Here is a 16,979-nt window from a genome sequence, read left to right as displayed (position 1 = left end):
ATGGTAGGTAAAAACAATACTTTATTAAATCATGCAATTGTGATGTAGAACAAAAGAAAAAGAAAACATAAAGTGCTTGCATGATATTGAAGACTACAGCGATCGTTAGTTAGCTTGTGTGGTGGTACTGTGGGGCAATGGGGCAGTAGTATTGTAGTATACGTGGTCTAATACTTTTGTTGTACCCACTGTGGGGCAGTAGTATTGTAGCATACGAGGTCAAATACTTTTGCTGTAATCACTGTGTGGCAGTAGTATTGTAGTATACGTGGTCTAATACTTTTGCTGTACTCACTGTGTGGCAGTAGTATTGTAGTATACATGGTTTGATACTTTATGTTGTTCAGTTTCTACACGTCCAAGAGCCAGAGCTCCTGCTGCTCCTTCACCCCCAGGATCAAACTAGCAGGACGCAAGGTACACCCCCCCACACACACACACACTCTAACACTCACACAATCGCACACGCACCCCTACACACACACTCAAACACACATGCGCTATATGCTGCACTGCTCAGCTCTTCTCTGTTTCAAATCCTTTCAGCTCCACGCGGAGAAGTTCAGGAGCAACAAAGACCACGGTATGACATCACTTCCTAGTTTGTACTTTCTACTTTTGTGTGTACTGTTGTGTGTACTGTAGTGTGTATCTACTATGTACTGTTCTGTGTGCTGTAGAATGTACTGTTCTGTGTACTGTATACTTCAGTAGTGTGTACTCTCGTGTATACTGTAGTGTGTGTACTCTACTGGGTGCAGTAGTGTTTACTGTTGTGTGTACTCTACTGTGTACTCTACTGTGTACTCTGGATCGCCCCCAGCCCTGTGCGCTCCGAGGGACTCTGAGAACAGCCTGCCCATCCAAGTGGACTACGATGCCCATGATGCACTGGTGTTCAGGCTGCCTGGGCCCTCCAGGGCCCAGAGGAGCAGCAACTTCAGGTGTGTGTGTGTATGTCTCCCTGTGTGTGTGTCTGTGTGTCTCTGCCTGTGTGTGTGTGTGTGTGTGTTTGTGTCTCCGTGTGTGTGTGTGTGTGTGTATGTCTCCCTGTCTGTGTGTGTGTGTGTCTCCCTGTGTGTGTGTGTGTGTGTGTGTGTGTGTGTGTATGTCTCCCTGTCTGTGTGTGTGTGTGTGTGTGTGTGTGTGTGTATGTCTCCCTGTCTGTGTGTGTATGTCTCCCTGTCTGTGTGTGTGTGTGTCTCCCTGTGTGTGTTGCGGTGCTGGTGAAGTCCTGCAGCTGTCTGCCCCCCCCTCAGTGCCCAGGTTCTGCTGCACGGTGGCGTGGACTGGAAGTCTCTGACCACGCCCGCCTGCCTGCCCCTCACCCCCGACTACTTCTGGGTCATTGTATGTGTGTGTGTTTGTTTCATCTCTCTCTCTCTCTCTCAGGGTGGGTCGGGAGAGGGAGGTGAGTGGGAGGAGGAGCTGGGGGTCTGCGGAGGTGGGTAGTGGTCCCGGGGCCTCCCCCCCAGTGCGTGGCGGGGGGCAGGAGGAGCTGCGCAGCCTGGCCTCCAGCGACAGCCTGGGGCCGGTGTCCAGCGTCCTGCTCATCCCCCGCCACCCCACCGTCCAGTACGAGGTCAGCAGCTCCCTGGGCTACACCAGCACACGAGGTAGCGGACCCAAGCCTGGACCCTGAACCCTGAACCCTGAACCCACCCCGAACCCTGAACCCCGAACCCACCCTGAACCCACCCTGAACCCCGAACCCACCCTGAACCCACCCTGAACCCTGAACCCTGAACCCTGAACCCACACTGAACCCTACCCTGAACCCTGAACCCTATCCTGAACCCTACCCTGAACCCTACCCTGATCCCTACCCTGAACCCTACCCTGAACCCTACCCTTAACCCTTAACCATGAACCCTACCCTTAACCCTGAACCCTACCTTGAACCCGTCCCTGAATCGTACCCTGAACCGGTATGTGTGTGTAATGTGTGTGTGTTAGAGCATGGAAACCCGACCCGAGCCCGACGGGAACCTGACGGTACCGACGGGTCGGGTTTGGACAAATATTTAGAAATTATGCTCGCGTTCGGGTCAGGCTCGGTAATATCTGCGCGGCCGTTGGCGTTGCTTTTGTGTTGACGTTAATTTTACCTCGCTGGGGTCACTCACTGTTAATTTAAATGTCATAGGCTACCTGTCCTACGGAACTTCCAAACCTCTTGTGTCATTTTTTAGAATTTAGCGTTATCGTGGCTTTTTTTGTGGGCCTATGTGAATTTCAATTGGTTATGATTCTGCGCAACAAGCGTGCTCGCTGTTCACGCGCGCTTGTTGCGATCATCTATTGACATTTCCAAATATCTTGCAGTTGTCTAATAAACGTGTCATAAGTATGAGAAAAAATAGACATTAACTGTGTCGGGCTCGGACATATATATCTTGAGGCTCGAGTCGGGCACGGTTAGTTCTCTTTCGGACGCGGGCCGGGCTCGGACGGAAAAATGCGTCCCGTTCCGCGCTCTAGTGTGTAATGTGTGTATAATGTATGTGTAGTTGATGTATGTGTAATATGTTTGTATAATATGTGTGTGTGTAATGTTTTTGTGTGTGTGTAATTTGTTTGTGTAACGTGTGTGTGCATCTGTGTGTGTGTGTGTGTGTGTGTGTGTGTGTGTGTGTGTGTGTGTGTGTGTGTGTGTGTGTGTAGAGCTGCTGGAGAAGATGATGGACTCCCAGCGGGACTCTAGCGCCCCGGGCCGCTTCACGGTGGGCAGCGCTGAGTCCACACTGCACATCCGGCCGGGGGGCTACACCCCTCAGCGCGCCCTCATCAACCCCTTCGCCCCCTCCCGCATGCCCATGAAGCTCACCTCTAACCGCCGCCGCTGGATGCACACCTTCCCCGTTGGTGAGACGCACACAACGACACACCTGGAGACACACACCTGGACACACACACCTGGACACACCAGGAGAAACACTTGGACACACCTGGAGACACACACCTGGACACACCTGGAGACACACACCTGGAGACACACACACACCTGGAATCACCTTGAGACACAAACCTGGACACACCAGGAGGCTCACACTTGGACACACCTGGAGACACACACCTGGACACACCTGGAGACACAAACACCTGGAATCACATCTGGGGGTCAGATGTAACGGTTTACGGTGGTTAGATGTAACACGGTGGTCAGATGTAACACGGTGGTCAGATGTAACACGGTGGTCAGATGTAACAGGGTGGTCAGATGTAACACGGTGGTCAGATGTAACGGGGGGGCCAGATGTAACGTGTACGGGGGCCAGATGTAACGTGTACGGGGGCCAGATGTAACGTGTACGGGGGCCAGAAGTAACGTGTACGGGGGTCCTCTGGCTCCAGGACCGTCCGGCGAGGCGATCCAGATCCACCACCAGACCAGACAGAACATGGAGGAGCTGCAGGGCAGCCAGCAGGCCGACCCCGCCCACACCTCCGCCGAGCTGCTGGAGCTGGCCTATCACGAGGCCACCGGGAGGTCTGGCCACCAATCAGGGCTTGAGGGCGGGTCTCCTGCATGTCATGATGGTGTGTGTGGTTGTTTATGTTGTTGTTGTTCTTTTGTTGAGGCGGTTCCGACAGGCTGGGGAGAACGGGCTGAGAGGAGGAGGAGGAGGGGTGGAGGAGTCCAACGGAGGCCTCAACAGGAGCAGCAACAGAACTGGTACTGACACACACACACACACACACACACACACACACACACACACACACACACACACACACACACACACACACACACCTGGCTGCTCTGTATTCCCTCCTTGTTGTTGTTAGGCTCCTCCAGTCCCCTTATCCTGGCCTCTGATCGGAGGTGCTGAGTTGAGTCTGATTTGTTTTTCAGGGAAGACGGAGACTCAGGGCTCCTCCCCTGACCACACCCCCCCAGGGGTGGACCCAAGTGAGCGTCCACACACACACACACACACACACACACACACACACACACACACACACACACACACACACTGAGCCGGGGTGTGTGAGGGATACTTGGTTGGAGAAGACAGCGGACATCTTGTTTTCTCTTTCTGTTGTTTAGAAGACAGACTGTTTTGTCCCCTCCCCTCTACATCTTTTCCTCCCCTCTCTCTATCTCTCTCTCTCCTCCCTGTAATCAGTCTCTAGTTGCTTTCTGTAATCCACCAGTTAAAGAAACCTTCACTAATTCCTCACCAACTCCAAATCTGTCACACGTCATAAATCAAGTCTCATGATCAAGTTCACCTGTTAATTAGCATTAAGTTCACCTGTTAATTAGCATGAAGTTCACCTGATCATTAGCATGAAGTTCACTCGATTAGCATGAAGTTCACCTGTTGAATAGCATGAAGTTCACCTGTTGATTAGCAAGAAGTTCACCTGTTGATTAGCAAGAAGTTCACCTGTTGATTAGCATGAAGTTCACCTGTTGATTAGCATGAAGTTCACCTGTTGATTAGCATGAAGTTCACCTGTTGATTAGCATGAAGTTCACCTGTTGATTAGCATGAAGTTCACCTGATTATGAGCATGAAGTTCACCTGTTGATTAGCATGAAGTTCACCGTCTTCTGTGGAGTCACTCCTCTCTGTCTGAAGTAATTCACGCTTGCTGACCTCAGGTCACGTTGATTATTACAACACGCTAGAGTCACACAACACGCTAGAGTCTCAACACCCTAGAGTCACGCAACACGCTACAGTCTCACAACCTACTAGAGTCACGCAACATGCTAGGGTCACACAACACGCTAGAGTCACACAACACGCTAGAGTCACACAACACGCTACGGTCACACAACACGATAGAGTCTCAACACGCTAGAGTCACGCAAGACGATAGGGTCACAAAACCCACTAGAGTCTCAACACGCTAGAGTCACACAACGCGCAAGAGTCACCCAACACGCTAGAGTCACACAACACGCTCTGCATGTTATTATCTGCCAATCAGCCAATAAAATAATTTCCCTCTTTATCTTTCTCTCTCCCCGTTTTCTCCCCGTGTGTCACCTGTTCTACACCTCTCTGTCTCTGTCGCTGTCTCTTTCCCTCTCTCTCCCTCTCTGTGTGTCTCTCTGTCAATGTCTGCCTCGCTCTCTGTTTCTCTCTGTCTCTCTGTCTCGTTGTCTGTATCTCTCTGTCTGTGTGTGTCTGTGTGTGTGTGTGTGTGTGTGGTTTTATTTCTCTTGGGGATTTGCGTTCCTGCGTCTGTGTGTGTGCTTGTGTTGTGTGTGTGTGTCTGTCTCTCTGTGTCTTTGTATGTGTATGTGTCTGTTTCTGTGTGTTGGTGGATATTTGTGTTGTTTGTGTGTGTGTCTCCCTGTGTGTGTCCCCTTGTGTGTGTGTCTCCGTATGTGTGTGCGTGTTTGTGTCTCCCTGTGTGTGTGTGTGTGTGTGTGTGTTTCTCCCTGTGTGTGTGTGTCTGCCTGTGTGTGTGTGTGTGTGTGTATGCCCCTGTGTGTTCGTATGTGTGTCTCCCTGTTTGTTTGTGTCTGCCTCTGTGTGTGTGTGTCTCTCCCTGTGTGTGTGTCTGCCCCTGTGTGTGTTTGTATGTGTGTGTGTATTTGTGTGTCTCCCTGTTTTTGTGTGTGTGTGTCTCCCTGTTTTTGTGTGTGTGTGTGTGTGTGTGTGTGTGTGTGTGTGTGTGTGTGTGTGTGTGTGTGTGTGTGTGTGTGTGTGTGTGTGTGTGTGTGTGTGTGTGTGTGTGTGTGTGTGTGTTGCGGTGCTGGTGAAGTCCTGCAGCTGTCTGCCCCCCCCTCAGTGCCCAGGTTCTGCTGCACGGTGGGCGTGGACTGGAAGTCTCTGACCACGCCCGCCTGCCTGCCCCTCACCACCGACTACTTCCCCGAGCGGCCCGCCCTGCAGAACGACTACACCCAGGGCTGCTACGACTTGCTGCCCCCCAGCGACCTGGAGAGGTACTACAACCACTTCTAGAGATGTATAGATAGATAGATGGATGTGTGTGTGTGTGTGTCTATAAAGATTTATATAGATATGTATATATACGTATATGTATACATTAGTGGTGGGCATAGATTATTTTTTTTAATCTAGATTAATTCCAAAATTAATTTAGATTAAAATGGCAAACTGCAAAAAATCTTTTTGTTTACCTTGACAGCGGTCAATTATACTGGGCAATGGTGATTTATCAAATATAAATCACCGCCGGAAGTTGTGAAGTGCCCATGCAAGTGAACGGAGCATAAACAAAAATAATTGACAGCTGAACGTTGGGAAGGCCCATGCAAGTGAATGGAGCAGTCTACAGCATTGAGAAGAGCCGTGTAATAATCCATAATAATGTAAGGTTTAGAAGTTAAATATTTGAAAGTTGTAGAATAAATTAATATAATTTATATTGGAGTTAATTTGCTAGAAATGTACTTACAATTTTTAGTCAGTTAATAATTTACATATTTATGTTACACAATTATTACATATTTACATATTTAAAGGATATTCTGTTGAATCTGCCTCTCTGATTCCCTCACGTTTACCTCAGTCTAAATTCTAGCTTCTGATTGGTTAGTTCAGTCACGTGATGGGTCCGAACAAGGAAGTGTTTGAAAATAGATTTACGGTGCTATTTTTTTTTATCGTGCGATAAAAGTTTTGCGTTAACGCCGATAACGGCCCACCAATAGTATACATACAAACCCAAGTGCCCAGCAGTGCGCTCCGTCTCCTCCCAGGCGTGAGGACGAGGGTCCGGTGATGAGCGCCCCCCAGGTGTTTGAGGAGTTCATCTGCCAGCGCCTGATGCAGGGCTACCAGATCATCGTCCAATCACACGCCAAGAAGACCCAGGCTACCATGGCAACGCCCCTGGGCAGCAGCCCCCTGTACTCCCGTGGTAACCACACGCACGCACGCAAACTATTGTAGACTATAGGATTTAGCTTGATTTCGCCCATGAATGTTTGATGTGTGTGTGTGTGTGTGTGTGTGTGTGTGTGTGTGTGTGTGTGTGTGTGTGTGTGTGTGTGTGTGTGTGTGTGTGTGTGTGTGTGAGCAGGTCTGGTGTCCCTACGGGCAGCAGAGGAGGAGGAGACCCTGTACTGGCTGAGCATGGGAAGAACCTTCCACAAGGTGTGTCTGAAGGACAAGATCATCACTGTCACGCGCTACCTGCCCAAGTAAGCCCCGCCCACACTCTCCAACACACTCTACCTGCCCAAGTAATCCCCGCCCACACCCTCCTACACACTCTACCTGCCCAAGTAAGCCCCGCCCACACCCTCCTACACACTCTACCTGCCCAAGTAAGCCCCGTCCACACCCTCCTACACACTCTACCTGCCCAAGTAAGCCCCGCCCACACCCTCCTACACACTCTACCTGCCCAAGTAAGCCGCGCCCCTGCCCCCTTCATCTTGAGGTGTGTGTGTGCGTATGTGTATCTCCCTGTTTGTGTGTGTGTGTGTGTGTGATTGTGTTTGTGTCTCCCTGTGTGTGTTTGTGGCGCCCTGTGTGTATGTGTGTGTGTGTGTGTCCAGGTACCCCTACGAGTCGGCCCAGATCCAGTACTCCTACAGCCTGTGCCCCCCCCACTGCGAGGCGTCCTTCAGGTCCTGCTGGGTGGAGTTCTGCCACGAGCGGCTGGAGCAGTACAAGTGGAATTACCTGGACCAGTACATCTGCTCCGCCGGCTCCGAGGACTTCAGGTAGACCCCCCCTGGAGACATACCCTGTCTCCCCCCCACCTTCCCCCCCAAACACCCCTTATACACACTTACTGTATGCTGTACATCCTTGTCTTAGCATTGTCCAGCATCTTCTCCTAGCTATCTCTGTTGATTACGGGGAATGGGTCAACCCTGTGATTGGTAGGGCTTGGCCCTTGGTTCTATGAACATCCTTACTGCACCGACAGACCGACGGCCTTGTTGTCGCTGTGGGTAAAGAGGACTCCAGGTAAACGCCCTCTGTGCCTCCTCCCAGCCTCATCGACTCCCTGAAGTTCTGGAGGACGCGCTTCCTGCTGCTGCCGGCGGGCGGGGCGCGCCGCGTTGCCGACGGCGATGGCCACTGGGACGTGTACGGGGAGGGGGTGGGGGGCGGCGCTGGGGACTGGGTCATGCTGGACGGCTTCATCCGCTTCCTGGAGGGGCTGAACCGCATCCGCCGCCGCCACCGCTCCGACCGCATCATCAGGGTAGGCCCTGCCCACTCCCACAGGCCACGCCTCCCGAAGGCCACGCCCCAAAGCAATGATTCCTCGTGTATTGAAATAGAGTATGGAAATAGAGCTCTCACCCCTTCATAGAGAATAGAGCACTCACCCCTTCATAGAGCTCTCACCCCTTCATATAGAAGACAGCTCTCCCCTTCATAGAGAATAGAGCTCTCACCCCTTCATAGAGAATAGAGCTCTCACCCCTTCATAGAGAATAGAGCACTCACCCCTTCATAGAGAATAGAGCACTCACCCCTTCATAGAGAATAGAGCTCTCACCCCTTCATAGAGAATAGAGCACTCACCCCTTCATAGAGAATAGAGCTCTCACCCCTTCATAGAGAATAGAGCTCTCACCCCTTCATAGAGAATAGAGCACTCACCCCTTCATAGAGAATAGAGCTCTCACCCCTTCATAGAGAATAGAGCACTCACCCCTTCATGGAGAATAGAGCTCTCACCCCTTCATAGAGAATAGAGCACTCACCCCTTCATAGAGAATAGAGCTCTCACCCCTTCATAGAGAATAGAGCACTCACCCCTTCATAGAGAATAGAGCTCTCACCCCTTCATAGAGAATAGAGCTCTCACCCCTTCATAGAGAATAGAGCACTCACCCCTTCATAGAGAATAGAGCTCTCACCCCTTCATAGAGAATAGAGCTCTCACCCCTTCATAGAGAATAGAGCTCTCACCCCTTCATAGAGAATAGAGCACTCACCCCTTCATAGAGAATAGAGCTCTCACCCCTTCATAGAGAATAGAGCTCTCACCCCTTCATAGAGAATAGAGCACTCACCCCTTCATAGAGAATAGAGCACTCACCCCTTCATGGAGAATAGAGCTCTCACCCCTTCATAGAGCTCTCACCCCTTCATATAGGAGACAGCTTTCCCCTTCATAGAGAATAGAGCTCTCATCCCTTCATAGAGGACAGAGCCCTCACCCCTTCATGTGTGTTTCTCCTGATCTCCAGAAAAGCACCACCATGAAAGGCCACCAGGGGGCCGCCCCCCCCCACTACCAGCCAGAGCCAGCAGCGCCCCCCGCAGGCAAGAAGGGGACCTCGGCCCTATCTGCCCTGCTGGTGCTGGAGCACACCCACAAGTGAGTGGGCAGCTGGTCCAGTCCACTGGGAGACTGGTCCAGTCCACTGGGAGACTGGTCCAGCTGTTTGGCCTATAAACGATCCATGTAGTTGTATTGATCAGATATCTCTGTATTGATCAGCTTCTCTGTATTGATTGGATATTTCTGTATTGATTAGACATCTCTGTATGGATTAAGATAATTCTGTATTGATTAGATATCTCTGTATTGATTAGATATCTCTGTATCAACCTTTCCAGGACTCTGGAGGAGCAGCAGGGGGGGAAGTCCTCCGCTGGGCCAAGTGAGGCCCCCGGCACCCTGACTGCCCCGCCCTACGTGGACAGCCCACGCAAGGTGGGTCCACCCCCCACACCACCCTCCACAGCCCGGTCTTGTGAGGCACTAACCCCTCCACAGTTGGTCCTGTGAGGCACTACCACCCCCCCCCCCCCTCCCCCCAACAGCCAGTCCTGTGAGGCACTAAACCCCCCCCCCAGACAGCCTGGTCCTGTGTGGCAGCAGACTATAAAGCCCTCCTCCGAGACAGCGCCCCCACTCGTGAGACCGTACCATCACAGGCTCTGTGATGAGCTCCTCAGGGGATGGTCTGTCCCTGCTCTGATGCTATGAGCTGCCTAGGTCCTTGCTTATCCTCCTCTTCATCAGCTACTGCTTCCTCTTCTTCCTCCTCACTTCCCATTGAATCTTTTTGTTCCACTTCCTGATCCCTCTCTACATCCTGGTTCTGACTTCCTGGTTCTCTTGTACTTCCTGGGTCTGACTTCTACTTGCTGGTTCTACTTGCTGGTTCTACTTGCTGGTTCTACTCTACTTCCTGGTTCTACTTCCTGGTTCTACTTGCGGGTATTCGCTGTGGGTTCCACGCTGCTGACAGGACGCTGCGTTCATTTTGGATTTTATCCGCAGTCCTCGTAGCTCGTACCTCTATCAGGCTCAGGTCAGTCATATCTCCATCAACACCGCCTGATTTTACCTCCTCCACCCTGTGTTCCTACCTCCTCCTCCTCCACCCTGTGTTCCTACCTCCTCCTCCTCCACCCTGTGTTCCTACCTCCTCCTCCTCCACCCTGTGTTCCTACCTCCTCCTCCACCCTGTGTTCCTACCTCCTCCTCCACCCTGTGTTCCTACCTCCTCCTCCACCCTGTGTTCCTACCTCCTCCTCCACCCTGTGTTCCTACCTCCTCCTCCTCCACCCTGTGTTCCTACCTCCTCCTCCTCCACCCTGTGTTCCTACCACCTCCTCCTCCACCCTGTGTTCCTACCACCTCCTCCTCCACCCTGTCTTCCTACCTCCTCCTTCTCCTCCACCCTGTGTTGCTGCTCCTGGAGATGCTAGGTAAACTCCCTCATTCTAGCTAGTAGCCCCCAGCGTCACAAGTAGAGATTAGTGGGACAGTATATATACTGTCCCACTGATATATATATCAGTGGGAACAGTAGTGGGACAGTAGTGATTAGTGGGACAGTAAGTGATTAATTGGGACAGTAGTGGGACAGTAGTGATTAATGGGGACAGTAGTGGGACAGTAGTGATTAGTGGGACAGTAAGTGATTAATTGGGACAGTAGTGATTAGTGGGACAGTAGTGATTAATGGGGACAGTAGTGATTAATGGGGACAGTAGTGATTAATGGGGACAGTAGTGATTAGTGGGACAGTAGTGGGACAGTAGTGATTAATGGGGACAGTAGTGATTAATGGGGACAGTAGTGGGACAGTAGTGATTAATTGGGACAGTAGTGGGACAGTAGTGATTAATGGGGACAGTAGTGGGACAGTAGTGATTAATGGGGACAGTAGTGATTAGTGGGACAGTAGTGGGACAGTAAGTGATTAATTGGGACAGTAGTGGGACAGTAGTGATTAATGGGGACAGTAGTGGGACAGTAGTGATTAATGGGGACAGTAGTGATTAGTGGGACAGTAGTGGGACAGTAGTGATTAATGGGGACAGTAGTGATTAGTGGGACAGTAGTGGGACAGTAGTGATTAGTGGGACAGTAGTGGGACAGTAGTGATTAGTGGGACAGTAGTAGGACAGTAGTGATTAGTGGGACAGTAGTGATTAGTGGGACAGTAGTAGGACAGTAGTGATTAGTGGGACAGTAGTGGGACAGTAGTGATTAGTGGGACAGTAGTGGGACAGTAGTGATTAGTGGGACAGTAGTGGGACAGTAGTGATTAGTGGGACAGTAGTGATTAGTGGGACAGTAGTGGGACAGTAGTGATTAGTGGGACAGTAGTGATTAGTGGGACAGTAGTGAGTAGTGGGACAGTAGTGGGACAGTAGTGATTAGTGGGACAGTTTCCATACAGAGAACCATAACCGGCCCAGACTGTCAGAAGGCCCCGGGGCCCAGACTGAGGCCCCGGGGCCAGACTGAAGCTGTGTTTGTGGGACAGCAGCCGGCGGAGGCAGCGGACGGAGCAGCACCGCCCGCCACCACCACCGGGGGAGCCGCGGTGCAGGGAGTTGGAGACCCTGCAGCCGGCAGCACCATAGACAGGTGGCTCCTGCTCTACCGACACATCTACATCACCTACACCACCTACTCCACCTTCACATCCTACACTACCTTCCCCTCCAGAGTGTGTATTGTGTGTGCATTACATTTACATTCAGGGCGTTTAGCAGACGCTTATATCAAAAGCAACTTATAGTAAGTACATTTGTCCGAAGTAGCAGTACTGAGTGTGTACTGTCTTGGCTCTGAGTGTGTACTGTCTCTGAGTGTGTACTGTTGTGGTATTGTGTGTGTACTGTGTAGTAGTGTGTGTCGTACTGAGTGTGAACTGTGTACTACTGAGTGTGTACAGTGTAGTACTGAGTGTGTACTGAGAGTGTGAACTTTGTATTACTGTGCATAGTACTGTGTGTAGTACTAAGTGTGTACTGTGTGTGTTCCAGCGGTCCCTCTGGACCAGGAGGCGTTTCTCTCTCCTCCTCCTCCTCCACTCTGATGGACATCTTGGAGGCCCTCACACACCCCACGTAAGAACTAGTATAACTAGTAGTACTAACTTGTCTGTGTGAAGTAGGACTGTAGTAGTATTAACTAGCCTGTTTGTAGTAGTAGTATTAGTGGTAGTAACCAGTGTGTGTGTGCAGGACAGGGGTGCAGCTCCTACCAGAGCAAAAGGGTCTGTAGTACTCCCTAGTATAACCAGTACTAACTAGTACACCACGTGGTAACCAGTGTGTGTTTGCAGGACGGGGGTGCAGCTCCTACCAGAGCAGAAGGGTCTGCCCAGAAGCTGCTTCATCAGTGCCGAGGTCACCCATTGGCTGGTGAACAATGTGGAGGGCGTGGCCACGCACATCATGGCCGTGGAGATAATGCAGGTACTCATTCTGATTCTGAGGTTCTCCTCTGACAGCCAATCAGCTCTCCTCTGACAACCAACCAGCTCTCCTCTGACAACCAACCAGCTCTCCTCCGACAGCCAACCAGCTCTCTTCTGACAGCCAATCCGCTGTGTGTGACTGACAGCCAATCCGCTGTGTGTGACTGACAGCCAATCCGCTGTGTGTGACTGGCAGCCAATCCGCTGTGTGTGTGTGTCCTGTAGAAGATGCTGGAGGACGGTCTGATCGCTCACGCGTCTGGAGACGCCATGAGGACCTTCATCTACGGCTCCTACTTCTACTGCGTGGTGGAGAAGGATGGTACCACACACACTTTTATGAACACACACACACACACACCCACAAACATACACACACACACACACACACACACACTTATATACACACACTCACTCAGCCTCCCCCCCAGGCCCCTCCCAGTCCCCCGCGGCCCCCGGTTCGGCGGCGGCGGCGGTGGAGGACTTTGCGGCGTTCCAGAGGAAGTGGTTCGAGGTGGCCTTCCTGCTGGAGGAGCGCCGTGCCTGTGACCTTCCCGCCTTCCTGTTGCCATGGCTCCCCAGCCGCCCCGCCTCCTACGCCAGCAGACACAGCTCCTTCAGCCGCAGCTTCGGAGGACGCAGCCAGGCCGCCGCCCTGCTAGGTAGCTACCCCTGGGTAGCTCTGCCCTCACTGCTGGGTAGCTCCGCCCTCACCCCTGGGTAGCTCCGCCCTCACTGCTGAGTATTTCTGCCCTCACTGCTGTAGCCCCGCCCTCATTTCTAGGTAGCTGCTAGCGTATTGCTAGCAGTTTGCACTGATAGCAGCGGGACTTTGTGTCCTCTGATTGGACAGCTGATCTGGGGGGGGGAGAGTCCAGGCCTCCTGAAGGGCTCATGTCATGCCACCAGGTGTGGCTGTGATTAGCTGGTACAAGCCGTTTGGCACAGGGAAGGAATGATTTTCATAGTGACATCACAAGTGGGCGTGTCCACACAGATACATGAAGAATCGAGGAGAAATGTTTGATACAGTCCACTGGGTAGGCTGGTAGATTTATCTATCCAGCGTACATCTAGGTAGACACGCCCACTTGTGATGTCACTACGAAAATCATTCTTTCCCTGTGCCAAACGGCTTGTACCAGCTAATCACACCCATACCTGGTGGCATGACATGAGCCGTTTAAAGATACAGAGTCCCACTCCCTAAAGGTGACCTGACACCAAATGACATCTGGCTAAAGCTCCAGTTGAACGGTTAACAGGAAACGAGCTGTACTAGTGAATAATCAGTACCCACTCTGTGGTCCGATCACCTGCAGTCTGGCTGGATTCAAAAGGGATGGCCAGGGATTATTGTCCTGGTTGATCCCTGTTAGTATTGGACTTGAGTTAATCCAAGCCCTGTGTTTAGTTGACTTAACTAAAGACAGGACTTGACTAAAGACATGATGTTGGTGACAGGTATAGGCAGACTGACAGGTCACGTGGTGTTGGGGCTACGTCAGTCAGGATCAGTGGTAAAAGTCAGCTGTTCACGCGCGGGTGGCTTGAATGAAATGTTTGAGATGAGAGGGGGTGGACGGGGGAAGTCCAACTTTGTTGACCGCACAATCTGTTAACATTTAACGCACTTTAGCACCGATCACTTTAGGACTATGGAACGTTTTTAACTTATCTCTAATAAACCAACAAAACGCAGTACCCATTCTTAAGTGATTCTTGGAACAAGCAGCGCGTCTGGCAAAAACAGATTTTCCCGATCTAGCCTCTCGGTGACTAAATAAGTGGTTCGATAGTCGCCATACACATGATATGACTTGAGCTGCCCAAGATAACCAGGGGACTTTAGGGAGAGGGACCTCATGTCTGTTCTGAAGCACCTCCAGCCGCACCTCCTGGAAACCATCACCTGTCCACAAACTCAGCTCATTACGTCTGTCTCTATCTCTCTCGCTCTCTCAGCGGCTACGGTCCCAGACCAGAAGACGGTGACTTTGGACGTTGACATCAACAACCGTAGCGAGCGCAGTGAGTGGTGCAGCTGTTATTACCACGGCAACTTCTCCCTCAACACGGCCTTTGAGGTCAAGCTGCACTGGATGGCCGTCACCTCGGCCGTGCTCTTTGAGATGGTATGCATCCCATAATATCACTCAGTCCATCTTTTATATCCACCACCATACGATGTCATGGTGATTCTTGTTGTCATGGTAACAGCCTCTCCCTCCTCTAGGTTCAGGGCTGTGATGCTGGTTGTCATGGTAACGCCCCCTCCTCTAGTTTCAGGGCTGTGATGCTGGTTGTCATGGTAACAGCCTCTCCTCTCCTCTAGGTTCAGGGCTGTGATGCTAGTTGTCATGGTAACGCCCTCTCCACTCCTCTAGGTTCAGGGCTGTGATGCTGGTTGTCATGGTAACGCCCTCCTCTCGGTTTAGGGCTGTGATGCTGGATGTCAGGGTAACGCCCTCTCCTCTAGGTTCAGGGCTGTGATTCTGTTGTCATGGTAACGCCCTCTCCTCTCGGTCCAGGCCTGTGATGCTGGTCGTCATGGTAACGCCCTCTCCTATCCTCTAGGTCCAGGGCTGGCACCGTAAGGCCGCCTCCTGTGGGTTCCTGCTGGTCCCGGTGCTGGAGGTCCCGTTCGCCCTCACCTCCTCGCTCTACGGAGACCCCCTCAGGGGACAGCTCTTCATCCCCCTCCACACACACTGTCTGCTGCGCAGTCCCACCGACAGCCTCTTCGAAGGTGTGTGTGTGTGTGTGTGTGTGTGTGTGTGTGTGTGTGTGTGTGTGTGTGTGTGTGTGTGTGTGTGTGTGTGTGTGTGTGTGTGTGTGTGTGTGTGTGTGTGTGTGTGTGTGTGTCTGTCTCTCTCTCTCTCTACAGTGGTCCTCACTGTGTTAACGTGTTGCAGGCTTTGAGCCGGAGACGTACTGGGAGAGGATGCAGCTCTTCCAGGAGGCCATCCTGTACAGGTACGTCATCTGACAGGAGGTCCGGCTGTTTCCATGGAGACGGCCGGCCCTCACCGCCCCTCCGTGTCTCTCAGGTTCGGCTTCGTCCAGGACCGCGCCTCAGCCTCCACCTTCAACTTCCCCGCAGAGAACAAACCCCAGTACATCCACGTCACAGGTACACGTACACACACACACGCCGTACGCACACACAAGCACTGTGTTCCTCCAGCTGCCCTACTCTAGAGTTAACTAACTGGTTAACTTGTTAACTAACTGGTTAACTGGTTGTAGGCACAGTATTCTTCCAAGTGCCCTACTATAGTGTTTACTAACTGGTTAACTAACTGGTTAACTGGTTGTAGGCACGGTGTTCCTCCAGCTGCCCTACTCCAAGAGGAAGTTCCCCTGCGGCCAGCGGCGGCGGAGGAACTCGGCCTCGTCGGGCGGGGGGGGGTTCGGGGGGGGGTTCGGGGGGGAGGAGCCCGGCTTCAACTGGGCCTACAACACCATGCTGACCAAGGCCTGGAGGACCGGGGCGCTGGGGGACGAGCGCCTCGCCGCACGCCTGCTCAAGGACTTCACCGCCTTCTGCTGCAACCACAACAACCGCCTCAGGGCCTTCTGGGACGCCTGCCTGGACCGCATGAACGCCAGCGCCCCCTAGGGGCCCACCCTGACTACACCTGTACTGCACCTCCACCTCAACCTCCACCTGCCTGGACCGCATGAACGCCAGCGCCCCCTAGGGGACGGCCATCACCGCTGCTTCTGTCAGAGCTCCACCTCCCTGAGGGGACAGACTACCTTGGTGGAGCAGGTGGTGCATCTGTAAATACAACCGAGAGAAACAACATCCTGTGTCTTATTTTGGTCACTTCCTGTCTGGTGCAGGTGCAGGAGCTGGAGCATGTCAGCGTATTGAGAGCTCTAAGCTGCTAAAGCTCAGAGAGGTGAGACCAGCAGTCTGTTCAGGTTCAGTGGCCACAGGCAGCCCTCTACAGACAGGGAAAGCAGTACAACCGACATACTGACAGGTAACCAAGTACCGCCTACAGACAGGTAACTCGGTATACAGCCTACAGACAGACAGTTAAAGCCCAGTTCAGGGTAGAGGTGTTGCTGCGCTGTCTCCACAGAGACAACGCAGCGATATCATCATGAGCAATTCTCACTGGAGAGAAAGTGAAACCCGCCAGCAGCTGATCATGTGAGAGAAAATGATGCAGTCGCATTAAACAAAGACATTGAAAGATGGTGCGATCAACGAGAGAGACGCAGAGGAACTGTCCTTACAAGGTTTTTGTCGGGATAAAAAAAAAAGCATAATAAAGAATATGTGGGCGTTTATTGCACTTGTAAATAGTCAATCGCGTTTGTAGCCTAC

At 52.0% G+C, this 16,979-nt stretch overlaps 1 protein-coding gene across 4 annotated transcripts in view; it reads left to right on the top strand.

Annotated features, from left to right (window-relative positions):
* The window catches only part of depdc5 (DEP domain containing 5, GATOR1 subcomplex subunit), a 26,438-nt gene extending 9,990 nt beyond the window's left edge, over positions 1-16,448 (top strand). Inside the window, exons 17-42 of one of the 4 annotated variants that reach the window (XM_060058781.1) lie at positions 348-417; positions 547-583; positions 824-944; positions 1,393-1,616; positions 2,665-2,865; positions 3,355-3,490; positions 3,582-3,676; positions 3,857-3,913; positions 5,758-5,914; positions 6,695-6,855; positions 7,018-7,138; positions 7,499-7,666; positions 7,944-8,157; positions 9,155-9,285; positions 9,528-9,624; positions 10,166-10,228; positions 11,699-11,799; positions 12,201-12,284; positions 12,503-12,635; positions 12,863-12,959; positions 13,069-13,299; positions 14,603-14,772; positions 15,215-15,386; positions 15,553-15,613; positions 15,688-15,770; positions 15,958-16,448. In XM_060058781.1, coding sequence (XP_059914764.1) covers positions 348-417; positions 547-583; positions 824-944; positions 1,393-1,616; positions 2,665-2,865; positions 3,355-3,490; positions 3,582-3,676; positions 3,857-3,913; positions 5,758-5,914; positions 6,695-6,855; positions 7,018-7,138; positions 7,499-7,666; positions 7,944-8,157; positions 9,155-9,285; positions 9,528-9,624; positions 10,166-10,228; positions 11,699-11,799; positions 12,201-12,284; positions 12,503-12,635; positions 12,863-12,959; positions 13,069-13,299; positions 14,603-14,772; positions 15,215-15,386; positions 15,553-15,613; positions 15,688-15,770; positions 15,958-16,259 — 3,487 coding nt within the window. In that variant the 3' untranslated portion in view covers positions 16,260-16,448. Of the gene's footprint in view, positions 1-347; positions 418-546; positions 584-823; positions 945-1,392; positions 1,617-2,664; positions 2,866-3,354; positions 3,491-3,581; positions 3,677-3,856; positions 3,914-5,730; positions 5,915-6,694; positions 6,856-7,017; positions 7,139-7,498; positions 7,667-7,943; positions 8,158-9,154; positions 9,286-9,527; positions 9,625-10,165; positions 10,229-11,695; positions 11,800-12,200; positions 12,285-12,502; positions 12,636-12,862; positions 12,960-13,068; positions 13,300-14,602; positions 14,773-15,214; positions 15,387-15,552; positions 15,614-15,687; positions 15,771-15,957 lie in introns of all 4 variants that reach the window. The other 3 variants (XM_060058780.1, XM_060058783.1, XM_060058782.1) reach the window with 3 other exon arrangements.
* Positions 16,449-16,979: the final 531 nt, after the last annotated feature.

The sequence above is a fragment of the Gadus macrocephalus genome, chromosome 8 (genome assembly GCF_031168955.1).
Source record: "Gadus macrocephalus chromosome 8, ASM3116895v1".
Taxonomy (NCBI): Eukaryota; Metazoa; Chordata; class Actinopteri; order Gadiformes; family Gadidae; genus Gadus; species Gadus macrocephalus.
Note: the sequence above shows the minus strand (reverse complement) of the source record. Positions and strands in the feature narration are given on the sequence as shown.